The sequence below is a fragment of the Camelus dromedarius genome, chromosome 14, assembly GCF_036321535.1.
Source record: "Camelus dromedarius isolate mCamDro1 chromosome 14, mCamDro1.pat, whole genome shotgun sequence".
Classification (NCBI taxonomy): Eukaryota; Metazoa; Chordata; class Mammalia; order Artiodactyla; family Camelidae; genus Camelus; species Camelus dromedarius.
The window spans coordinates 60,854,413-60,867,083 of NC_087449.1; the positions used below are offsets into that span (position 1 = coordinate 60,854,413).

General features: G+C 47.8%; 1 protein-coding gene across 5 annotated transcripts in view; it reads right to left on the minus strand.

Moving 5' to 3' along the window:
* The window catches only part of FHAD1 (forkhead associated phosphopeptide binding domain 1), a 123,551-nt gene that overhangs the window by 59,227 nt on the left and 51,653 nt on the right, over positions 1-12,671 (minus strand). For all 5 annotated transcript variants that reach the window (XM_064494042.1, XM_031464112.2, XM_064494041.1 and 2 more), the window contains exons 6-10: positions 11,861-12,097; positions 7,398-7,521; positions 5,674-5,804; positions 3,326-3,415; positions 2,158-2,262 (exon numbers count right to left, since the gene is read on the minus strand). In XM_064494042.1, the coding sequence (XP_064350112.1) occupies positions 2,158-2,262; positions 3,326-3,415; positions 5,674-5,804; positions 7,398-7,521; positions 11,861-12,097 (687 nt within the window). The remainder of the gene's footprint in view (positions 1-2,157; positions 2,263-3,325; positions 3,416-5,673; positions 5,805-7,397; positions 7,522-11,860; positions 12,098-12,671) is intronic.

The window sequence follows — 12,671 nt, forward strand, 5'->3', positions numbered from 1 at the left end:
CTGCTCCAGGCCTGTGTTGTCTAACACAGCAGCCACCAGCCACGTCTGGCTGTCAAGCACTTGAAACGTAGCTGGTGCAACCATGGAATTGGATTTCAAATTGTATTTAATTTTGATTAACTTCCGTGTAAACAGTAGCACGTGGCTCTCGGCTATGCCACAGTGGATTGGAGGCAGACAAACCCGGAGTCAGACAAAACTGACTGTGCGACTGGGCTCGTTACCTTGCTAGTAACTAGCAGCCTTGACTCTCTCACCTGCAGAGTGGAGAGGATGATTTCTGGATCACAGTGCTGTTGTGAGGATGAAAAGAGATGAAACGTTCGGCATAATGCCTAGAGCATGAGACATTGGAGCTACCATTTTCACCATTATGATCAGGCACAGATCTAATCACGTCAGTCCCCTGTTCAGAAGCCTCAGTAGCTCCCAGCTGCCCATGTGGCACAGAGCCTGAGGGCCAGGACTCATGCAAAGCCCCAAGCTAGGGATTCAGGAAGCCCCTATGAACTCTGAACAAGGTAAATAAAAATGAATCTGCACCTGAATGAGTCATAACAAAACTGCTGGAAATCAAGGGAAAAGAAAATCTTAACAGCCGCCAGAGAAAAAGACAGATCACACAAAGGTGCAACGGTTAGGCTTACAGATGACTTCTAAACAGAAGTAACAGGAGCCAAGAGACGGCAGTGGCACACCGGACGCTGCCTCTCACGTGTCAAAAGAAAAGAATTCCCATTGTAGAATTCAATACACAGTCAGATTGTGTTTTAAGCACGAAGGTTAAATATACATTTTTAGGCAGATAGACACGCACGCACCAAACTGAGAATCTGTCGTTAGCAGAGCCACAGTGAAGGAAAACGCTGAAGGCACAAGAAACATGAACCCAGGTGGATGATCAGAGGTGCAGAAAAGACAAGCAACAGAAAGGGTAATTTGTGAACATGATAGTGACTATATAAAAATACTAATGATATATTTTGGGGCTTTAACTACAGAGAGTAGTTTAGAAAATGACAACAGTGGCTTACAGTGGGTAAGTGGTGTTCAAGTGTTCTAGAGTCACTGCATTGTCAAGGAGAAGAGCATCGTGACTTACTAACATTGCATCTTGGTAAGTTAAGAACGCACATGGTAGCCTTTAAGGTGACCATTAAGATAACAGTAGGAGAGCGAAAGTTTTCATTAATGTGGGATTTTGGTTAGTTGAGGATGAATGCTGTTGTCTTACTATTACTAAAAGAATAGAGGGGAAAAAAAGGGAAACATTTCCAAAATAACAGAGAGGGAAAAAGGAATGACAGAAAACCATCAAATAAAAGGAGACAAGAAAGGAGGGAAAAAGAAATATAGCAGAGATGGTACATCTGGCACTGAGCAAGAAGGTAAATTTAACCCCCCAAATATGAGTTATTACATTATATAAATGGACTAAAAGGCAAAGATTGTCAAACTGGATTTTATAAACATGATACGCTATTTGGAAGACATATGTGTAAAACTTAAAACAAAAATTGACAGAGAAATTATGAAAAAGATATGCTATGAAAACTCTAACCAACAGAAAGCCAGTGATGGAGCTATATTAATGACAAAGTAGACTTGAAGGGAAAGATGCTACTAGAGATGACAAGGGACATTTTATGATGATCAAAAGTTTTGTTCTACCAGAAGTATTAGAATTCTAAGTTTATATGCACCTAGTAATACAACCTCAAAATACAGAGAGCAAAAATCGTCAGTATTAAAAGAAGAAATACATAAATCTATAATCACAAGGAGAGTTTTAAAAACATTCCTCTCTCAACGAACACAGAGACCAAACAAAAAACCATCAGTAAGAATGTTCATTTAAGTTTGGACAACCATCAATGTCAAACTTGATGGAATGGATCAGTTCTTTTCTGGAGAATTTCACAATTAAGACTTGAAGGCAGTCTAGGGCAGGGGCCACACGCGGGAGCTTTGAAGTCAGGCAGACCTGGATTCAGGTTCTGGTCACAACAACTTTGCCTGAGTGACCGTGGGTAACGGCCTTCACCTCTGTGAGCCTCGAGTTTCCCAGCTGTGAAGTGGGGCGAATACCAGGACAGACCGCACTGGGCCGCGGTGGAGGTGAACGGGGGTGGCGCGCGTGGGGTGCTCGGCCCGTACCTTGCTCTTTTCCCGCAGCGTCTTAGAGGTCAGGCTCTGCTCAGCGCTGCTCCTCTTCAGCTCCTCCCTGAGCTTCCTCATTTCTTTCTCCATGTCGTGGATTTGCTGAAAGAGTTCCAACCACAGGGAAGAGTCAACTTCATAACAACTCACTTCATCTGGCTCGTTAAGGCAGGAATCTAGTCAGCTATTAGCTTAGTTCTTTCCCTTGGGGGAAAAAGACTACATCTTTAAGGCAAAGTAGACTTTTTTCCCCCTCCAACTGACACGCTGAATGTGCTGGGTGAAGGAAATGAAGAGTTTCTTTTGAAGATCAGCACGGATCCTGCATGAAATGGAACAAGATAGCCATCATCTCTTTCCTCAGGGTGTCTTTTTGAGCTTGATCTAAATAGGACTGTTTGGAACAGACAAGGGGCATGGTTTGGAGCAGAGAACGATGAAACTTTCCTTCTCGTCCCTGTTTGAGGCAGAGAAGAGCAGTGCTCTTGACAGAGCAGAGCACGTCCCCTGGTGCCTGAGGCGCTGTCCCTCGCAGCGCACGGACCATGTGCGCCTGGGCTGTAGGAGCATTCGGCTGGCACCGGTCGTGACCACTTACACGTAGTGGCCACCTTTTCACTGCATTCCTTTTTGTTTTCATCTTCCAGACCAGGCAGATGATACTTTTGCTTTTTATTTTGTTTTTATGAATGGGTGTAAAATCAAATGCATTTAAGTACAAATACTTAAGGAATAATTTTGTGTCCATAACAGTGGCCATGGCTGTGATAAAACGTGTGACAGTGGAACATAAACATTTGGGCATCGCTGGTCCAGGAGTAGGGACCACGGTGAGTTACTAGAGGCATGTGGTGGCCAGCTGGCCACCTCCCATCCCTGTCCTCATCCGAATCCCAGCCCAGCCCCAGGGGGAGCTCTCTGAGGGGCCAAGAGTCCACTGCCCAGAGAATCCTGGGAGCACGAGTTCCCCATGGTCTTTTCACCCATCTCCTCCATGAGGCTAGCAAATCAGAGTTACGAGACTATGTTAACAAACAATAAGCACCCACAAAGCCCCCGGGCTTGTGCTAACGGGCCAAGGAAACCCCCTCCCCCCAAAAAACCCCTCTGGAGGTCAAAGTCTAGCCTTCCTGTGGACACCCAGCGATGAGGAGGATCAACTCACGCTTTTGTAGAGTTTTAACTCTTTCTCTTGGGTTTCCCGCTGCTCCTTCCGAGTATCTTCTTTTTTTAACTCTTCCTTCAGCACTGAGCACTGGGGAGAAAAGCCACGTGGGTTTGTCTGGGGGTCCCAAGTCCTCATGTTTGCTCCCGAGTGTTTCCTGCTATTTAATCCAGTAACACCCCAAACTCCGAGCGGCAAGACCGTTCGTGTGATGGGAGCCCGGGATCCCCCAGCAGTTCCTAGTTCACCCCTCTTGTGAGTTCTGAGGAATAAACTGTCTTAAATTTATTCTTAGAAAGCCAGCAATCTGTAGCACAGGGAACATCCAGCTTTGTAGAGTCTGGGTACTTAGGGTGAAGGACATGGGGTGTCTCTTCTCTGTGACCAGCAAGGGCAGGGCATCCCCAGTGAGCTCCGGTGGCTCTTAGTACTTGGGTAAGAAGTGCGTCTCAAAGACACAACTGCTCCGTCGCGGAGGGGTAAACGGAGCCACCTTTCCCGAGGGCAGTTTGGCAAGGGGCTTTACGAGCGTAAGGATGTACCTTCTTTGGACCCAGAAATTCCCACTTTAGGAATGTACCCTCAGAACAACGAGTGGAGAAATCAGCAAATCTATAGATTCAAGGACGTACTTCACAGAATTGTCAGCAACAGTGGGAAAAAAAAAAAAAAGAGACAGCCCAAGAGTCCAGCAACAGGAGACCACATTATAACATGGTGAACATTCAGGAGACGAGCACGTAGTTTTTAAGACCAATGGAAAGAGCATGGATTTATTAGCACTAGAAAATAAAAAGTATTTAAAAAATTTTAAACTGCATAGTGTAAATTCGCTGTAAAGTAATTCGTTAATTGATTGATTTCTCAGTAATATATTGAAACAAGACTGGAAGAACATACATGAAAATGTTACCGCTGATTTCTCAAGGTAGTGTTTGCTTCTCTTTTTAATTTTATTTTCAACACCATCTACTTATTTTTCTAAGATTAACATGCATGACAGACATCATTAAAAGAAAGACAGGTAACCCAAATGTTCACAAGAGCATCACCCTTGGTGGTGAGGAGCCCACGTGCTAACGGCCAGCATCGGCCAGAGAAGGGCCCTCATTCCAAGGTCCACGAAGAAGGGGAAGCAGGGACAAAAATCATCCAAATGCACTTCAGGAAGTAGAAGAGCTGAGCAGGTGCCATCTTTCCATTGTCCTTTCACTTAGCACCAGCTCTACAACCCCCCCCCGCCCCCCCCGCCCCAACACACACACACACACACACACACACACCCCTCCCACATAAAACAGAGATCACGGGTGCCTAGGAAGGCACTGCTCGGGAGAAACGAAGGCAGAGGGCTTGGCCAGGCAGCTGACCAGAGGCAGAGAAGCACAATTAAAACCAGCCTCCCACTTCTCAGAGAACGATTTTGTCATTCCCATTTCACAGATGGGGAAACGGAGGCCAAATAAGTTACAGTGAAAGAGAGCTCTGAGATTGAACCCTGGTCTGTCAGACGCCGAAGCTCACACTCTGCCTTTCACCAGCTCCAAACTGGGGATGGTACTAAGCACCAGCTGTTACTTATTCTGCCTTTTCCTTGGAATCTCAAGATCTGTTCCCAACCCCTGCACGCACGCAGACCTAGCTAACCCAGCAGGCAGCCGCTGTGAATCTCTCAGTTGCCACCGGAGATGGAAGTCTTAGGTTTAACCTTGACTCACAGAAATAGACAAATCATACAATCATACAAATACTGAGATCGTATCCTATAGAACTAGGATTCTCAAGGCAAGATTTGCAAATAGACTTACATGTAAAAAGCTCTTCACTTGCCTACCAGGCTCCTTTAACATAGAGGAATTCTACACACTGAAGTCTAAGGAAAAAATGAGAATCCGTGTGTTTGCATCTGGACCTTCAAACATTCTGCTTTGGAGGCAACTATGAAAACCAGTGGTTGCTCTTGCTCCCAGAGAGACCCTATTCTGTTCAGTATTAAGCTTTACAATGGTAATACATGCTAGTGGGTGTGTTTGTTGCCGGGATTAAGCAGACTAACTTACAATAGGGGTCAGAAAGTGTTGGCTAGATCTGAACACACATTATGTTTATTCTGAGCCACGTCCATGCTGTGCTTTGAAAAGCTGCAAAGAAGCCGGCCCCCAGCTTTCAGTCTTCCCAGGCTGGGCAGAGCACGTGTTGGCCCACTCAGCCACTATCCCCACTGTGCCCCTGGGCGCTGGTCTCATCTCACCACCGCGTGAGGGAGGAGGGGCCAGGGTGTCACGTGACCCCACCGTGCCTGCTTTGTGCAGCCCCCCCCCCCCCCACGGTGCCGACCCGACACTCACTCTGGAGCTGAGGGCTTCGAGCCGGTGCTCCTTCTCTTTGTTCTCACTTTTTAGTTGATCCACCTCCTGCTTCAGTTGTTGAACTTGCTCTTCCTTTACCAACACGTCTTTTTGCAAAGATGACACCATCCCTGAAAAAAAAAAGAGAAAACAGATTCACGGAGGTTAAAGAGGCAGGAAGGATTACCGGCCTCACCGCCGCTGTTGGCCAACTTGCTGGCAAGCCCTTCCAAGTCCAGGCCGCCCCCGTGCCTGCCTGGAGCTGAGGAGTCTCCGAGGATCCCCAAGCAAGAATGGGGACGAGACCAAAGTCCACGGAACATGGTTTGAGGCTTCGGTGAGAATGAGGGGGAGTCAGTGAGTGTCAGTGAGAGGAGAAGACTTTGGGGGCTGCTTGTGGGCACGGGCTGGGCAGAGCCAGGAGGAAAGGCCACACCAAGGACCTGGGGAACAGAGGCCCAGCACAGGGAGGGACCAGGAATTCTTCTCCAGAGGCCAGGAGAGGGGCCTGTGGCCAAGGGGACTGTTGGACACTACTGAGGAGTGGCTGGTTTCTCACTAATCTGAGTTTGGGCCTGTCTCCACCGCTTATTAGCTTGGAGGTCTTGGACAACTTTTTTCACCTCCCACTGTATCAACCCCTTAGAGTTATTGTCAGGGTCAAATGAGATGGTGCATCCCAGGCATATAAAGGGGCTAACCCATCTTTGTTATGTGGCACCTATTTTTTTTTGTGACAGCCAGCTTCTAAAATGGCCACAAGGATCCCTGCTTCCTAGAATTCACACCTTCGTGCAACCCCTCCCACCCAGAATCGGGCTGACATGTAACCAACATGACACTTTGGAAATGACGGAGTGTGACCTCCCAAGCTGGGTCATACAAGACACTTGACGCTTCCTCTTTGCTCTCTCCTGAATCGGGCACCCTGGGGGAAGCCAGCCGCCGTGTTGTGAGGACACTCAAGCAACTCTAGGGAGAAGCTCGCGTGCTGCGGAGCTGACGCCTCCAGCCAACAGCCACATGAGCGGCCATTCTGGAAGGAGGTCCTCCAGCCCTGGCAAGGCTTCGGACGAAGTGGTGGCTGCCCCAGCTGACAGCCCCTCCCAAATCTCTGAGTGTGGGGATCTGACTGTCTTGCTCAGGGCTCTCTCCCCAGAGCCTAGAACAGGGCCCGACACCTGGGAGGTGCCCAACGGATAGGCTGAATGAATGATGTGAATGAATGATGGAATCCAGGCCCAGCAGCAGCTGTGCAGTGGCTGCCCCTCCCCTCACCCGAGTTCTTTATCGTGGAACCACTTCTGATGCTCAATTAGAAAATGCTTCCACTAGGGCCCAAGGGCGCTAGAGTGAAATGGGTGAGATGACGGGTGCCTTCAAGAGGTGACCCCATCCTGTCCACATTCTAGTTTGTACTCCCGGCCGGCCGGCCTATGGGACTGCCCAAGCCACATGGAGTCAGTCCTGTGTTCTCCCTAGTGGGGCTGGTGCTCGGTACACGTTGTAGCCAAGAGATAACACTCTCCCCAGTATGTACCAGGCCCTGCCCTAATGGCAATAAAGGGCAATAAACTCCAACTCACTGACATCGGCTGCTGAGATCCCCGGGGCTGCGCCCAGGTCAGCGAGCGCAGGCACGGTGGTTGACTGGTGATGTCTGCTGCGGCCTCAGAAGGAAGGGAGGGCAGCAGCTCTCAGGCCCGAGTCCGGAAGGGGCTCACCTGATGTGACGGCGTTGTCCCTCCTCAAGCTCTCGCCCTCGTTCTTCAGGGAGGTGATTTCTGAGTTCCTCTCAGACAGGGTCTGGCACAGCACCTGGCTGTAGCCTTGCTGTAGGGCACTGATCTGCAGGAGGAGGCAGCCCACAGTCAGAGGGGGCCGGCCAGCCGGGGCTGCGGGACACCCTGGTCCCTCTCCAAGTTCGGACAAAAGGAGTCGGCTTGATCTGGGTTGGGTCTTGGGGAAACCAAGCTTTTCGGTTGTAACTAGTGGAAGGGACAGGACGGGGCCTGGTTCCTTCAGGGACCAACATTTCATACATAATCAAAACACGGACCTTATCTTTGAGCCACACAGGGGCCCAGGCCCAGCTGCCACTGAACCCTTAACATGCCTTCCTACGACCTGTGGATGTTCAGCCATAAATGGACCAGCTGCTGGTTCCAGATCACCCAGCACTGACTGGTTGCAGGGCAAAGTTCAAGAGACAGGAGCAGGTTATAAACTTAATTCCCTCTAATGTTAATAGCAGATAGATTATGCCTCATAGAACACTCCAGAGTTTACAAAGCCTGCTCATACACCGGTACCCCTCACAGCATCGCCAAGGGCTAATGGTCCCATTACGGTTCCCATTTTGCCAGGGAGCAAGTTGAGACTCAAGAGGGGCAAGGTCTTTTGCTCAGCATCACACAGCTGGTTAGAGGAGGAGTGTGAGTTGAATCCAGGCTTTAGTGCCCGCTTCCACCTCCCCAGATGGCTCTGGGGACCAGCATGAGAAGCTGGAGGCTGGGCTTTCGGGACAAAGAGACGCCACCAGCGGGGGAGCGTGTCCCTTGCTAACTCTTCCAAGCCCCAGTGCTTCCCGGCACAGCCTTCCTTCGGTTTTGCTGCTGTGCTGGCCGTGCTTTCCTATTGGCCTTGGTTCTCAGGCTGCTAGGGGAGAAGCTCAGGTCGCAGCTCCTGTGGCACTGGAACCCGAGGCTGAGCCTGGTCCCTGCTGCAGCCTCTGGTGGGACACACAGATAGGGCCTCCTTTCCCCTCTTGTCAAGGTTCTGCATGATGGGCAAGATGGGGCCCCATTAATTTTTTTTTTAATTGGAGGCTATAAAGCATAGCAGGAACCTGGGAGCTGGACTGGGCCCTCAAATCCTGTCCGTGCCACTCACAGGCCGTGAGAACACAGGGAGGACACCACATTCGGTTTCCTTTTCCCAGGTCTGTCCGTGGGGTGATGCCAGTCCCAATCGGGCAGGGTTGTTAGAAGTATTTTAGTAAGTTAGGGCGATCACAGGCGGTCTGAGCCTGCCTGGCACATGGCGCAGAGGATGCCTGTCCTCCTGCCGCCTTCCACAGGGTGTTCTAGCTTCAGCTTCCCCCGCTGGTCTCTGGGAAGGTAGATCGGTTATCTTTTTGTGTGCGTTTGTAAAGCCTTGCCTAGGTTCACTTAAACGTCAGTTGTTATTAAGAGGAAAGACAGGAATCTCTGTTCACCATCAGACCAGGTTGCAGGCATCACATAAAAAAAGATTGCAGGGAGGGTAGAGCTCAGTGGTAGAGTGAATGCTTAGCATACACGAGGTCCTAGGGTGAATCCCCAGGAACTCCGTAATGAATAAATAAATAGAAAGAAAGGAAGGGAGGGAGGGAGGGAGAGAGAGAGAGAAAGGAAGGAAGAAATGAAGAAAAGAAGAAAGAAAAAAGAAAGAGCCACTTAAAAAAAAAAAGCAGAACAGTGGGTCTCACCACCAGATGGTGCTCACGGCCTTTGTTCTTGGTCTCTGTCCCTGACAATCTTGTCATTAGTACTCTGGTAGAATTAACAGAAGCCTCAAAGTTTCACAAGTTTTCTGACTCCTTTTAGGCACCGTCTCGGTTCAGATTCTGTGACATTTCGGGCAGTCACAGTTACTTTTTCCATTGGGCATCTGAGCCGTTATGGTGGGGGGAGGGTCTATGCAAGAAGGTGGGCGGGGGGACACAGACCCCTCTGCCCCTCACCCTCCCCAAGGCTGTTTTTCTGCATGTTTGTGCCTTGGAAACTCTGAGCAGAAAAAAAAAAATCCTTTTACTGCTTACTGTTCTCTGTGGGGGAAATACAACTTTCCCATAAAAGGTACTTGGAACAATTTTTAAAAAATATTTCTCGCTCTTCTTAGCTTAATACTTTATTTGCATGATACCAGGGGCAGAACATACAGAGACAAAATTCAAGAAGGGATGGGAAAACACACCCCTGCCCCTGTAAAGGCCCCAGTGCTTCTGACAGATTTAAAATATTTCAATCTAAGTGTCAGAGTTTTAGGATTTCAGACTGCTGGAAGGCTCTGAAGCGTCTCCAAACCTCTTCATTACTTTCACTACCAAAATAAATATCCACACTGTCTGCAATTGCCATAAGTCCCAAGATGTTTAATGTCTGTTATGCTGTGTAATAAAATGGGTATTGAATCATAAGAAAGTTAATAGTGCTGGAGGAGTGATTGTGTCGGGGTAATAATTTGGCTTCTAATTAGTACAGGCCTGCCTACAGGAGTGCATAGAGGTAAGAATTTTCTACTTATATTGTGACAGATCGAAGATCTCTGAGAAAAAAATCATTATGTACATGCTTTCAGGGACCAGGGAGAACATATCAAGTAATCAGAACAATAAATCAACCTGTCACTGGGGCCTCTGCTTCTGGTGGGATGTTCTGCAGACAGAATGTATCAGCAACTAAAGTGTGAGTGGATGAAACTCGATTTGAGTTCAAACCAACACAGCCTCTGGTTCAGATGTGCCTTGTTATAAAACTGTCTACTTCAGTTATAAGCGAAGATCCGGTGGGGGCTTGGGGTGGGCAACAGGATGATGAATCAGTGTGATTATTTCTTTGTAAAAAAACCACATTGTTCCCCCTGGATATCACCAGCCACTTCAAATAATACTCAAATTGTGACCTGCTGACACTCAACTATACGTGGGAGTTATACAGTGATACATGTCTAATGTATTTCCATTAAAAAAAAAGATACGTGGGAATGAGTCACCCTGGTTCGTGTCTTTGCTCAGGAAGACTCTGAAATGGGAGAATAACTGAAAAGGGTTAGTTCTCCATCCAGTGGCAAAACTGAGTTCAGATCAAGAAAAAGATGCTCACTGGTAAGTCAGCTACATGTCAAGGCAGCTGTTTGCGACAGTAGCTCCTATAAGAACCTGCTACCTTCACTGCCTTTTCAAAAACAGATTCGAAGGAGAGTCATTAGTTCATTTCAATATTAGAGTATATATTTGTTTACTTGTTTATTCTGTCCCTATTAGAATGTAACTGGAGGAAGAATCATGTCTGCTTTGTTCTCTGCTGAATTCCCAGAGCCTGGAAGAGGGCGTGACACAGGGTAGGCACTCAAAAAATACTTATTTGAATAAATGGATGGATGGATGGGTGGATGAATAAATGAATAAACAGACATGGTCCTATCAGCGTTCTGGAGTCTTTGATGTCATGGAGCTCACAACCTCCTGGAAGATTCTCTTGTTCACCACCCACAACCTGTGACCTTTCTGAGGCACCATTTCTAGGACTAAGACTCTGACCCCAGAGTCAGTTACAGGAGAGAAAGGCAGTCAACCGAGAACCAGAGGGCAGAGGCTTCAAGCGTGACTACGGTTTTAAGCAGAATTAGGCACTAAGGCCAAAATTTATCAGTGGCCAATTTCTTTTTTAACAACTTGGTTGAGATATAATTTATGTACAAGATCAATGGCCAATTTAAAAGCAGTTCTTCAAAAAAATTTTTTTGGCAGGGGCGTATCTCGTTTCAAGAGAAAGGAACTTGATTGGTAAATCCAGAAATTCCAGGTGGAGAATTTTTGTTTGGGTGAAATTCCCCATACATGGACCAGCAGCTGCCTTCAGGGTTTGGTAAAGGCATCAGTGTTTGGAACACTGTGGGTGCTACAGTCTCTCCCTCCATCTCCAGCTCTTTCTGGCTGGTCCTCCCCTTCCCCAACCCTCGCTGGCTGGGGCCGAGTGGGCATGAGAGGTGGTCCCTGAAGTGACAGTTGAGTGGAAATACAAAGTGGGTGTGAGAGCACGAGATTTGCAAGGTGGCAGAGCTGAGCTCAAATTGCGCCGCCACGTCTAACTTGCGTCTGGACGTCTCTGAGCCTGTCTCCATCTCCTCATCGGTAGAAAGGTGTGTGTCAGAGGACTGGAAGTGTAAAAAAGCTAATGCATCTAAAGCACCTGCACCCGTGCCCGCACATGGTAGGTGCCTAATAAAAGTTAATATTGTTCTTACAAGGCTGGGAACCTACTAAGTCGCTACTCCCTGGATCTGTCTTCTGCTCCACCGTGCTCCGCTGACCACCCGTTTCTAACCATCTTGCGGCTCCACTCGGTGCCCCCAGGCTCTACCTGAGAGCTGTCACCCTGTGTCGTGACTCCCAGGCCACGACCCCCTTGTCCCCGTGCCCTACCTGGCTTTTCAAGCTCTGGATCTCTCTCTGTTTGGCATCGTCGTCTTCATCCAGAACCTGGAACTTTGGTGGGATCACCCTCTCGCTCTGCCTGGAGGTGGCTGTTTCCGACAGCTTCTGACTCAGGTTGGCCACTTCGTTCTGCAGGTTTGCTATCACGGCGTCTTTGTACTTGGATTCAAGTTCAAAATCCGAGAGACGGCTGACCTCTTTCCCCAGCAGCAGAATGATTTCATCCTGGGTGGAAGCCAGATGGGAAGTTTACTAGGTGTGCGTCTGGATGTAAGGCTGAGCCCGTTAAAAAGCATAGTGGAGGACACTAATGAACTCGTCCACAAAACAGAAACAGACTTGCAGACACAGTAAACAACCTGATGGTTACCAGTGCAAAGAGAGTGGGAAGGGATAAATTTGGGAGTTTAAGATTTACAAAGGTTAACCACTATATATAAAAATAGATAAAAAACAAATTTCTTCTATATAGCACAGGGAACTATATTCAGTATCTGGTAAAAACCTTTAATTAAAAAGAAAATGAAAATGAATATATGTGCATGTGTGTGTATATATATATGCATGACTGGGACATTGTGCGGTACACCAGAAATTGACCCATTGTAACTGACTATACTTCACTTTTAAAAAACGGGAAAAAAGGCATAGAGGAAACAAGTGGTGAAATAATTCTTTGGGAAGGTGCGGGCAGGCAGGAAGGAGAAGGGTGACTTTCAAGACCATCTCTGTCACTTGGAAAACCTCACAGAGATAAGAGTTTGGTTACATGATACACTTATAAATAGATTCCTAAAAT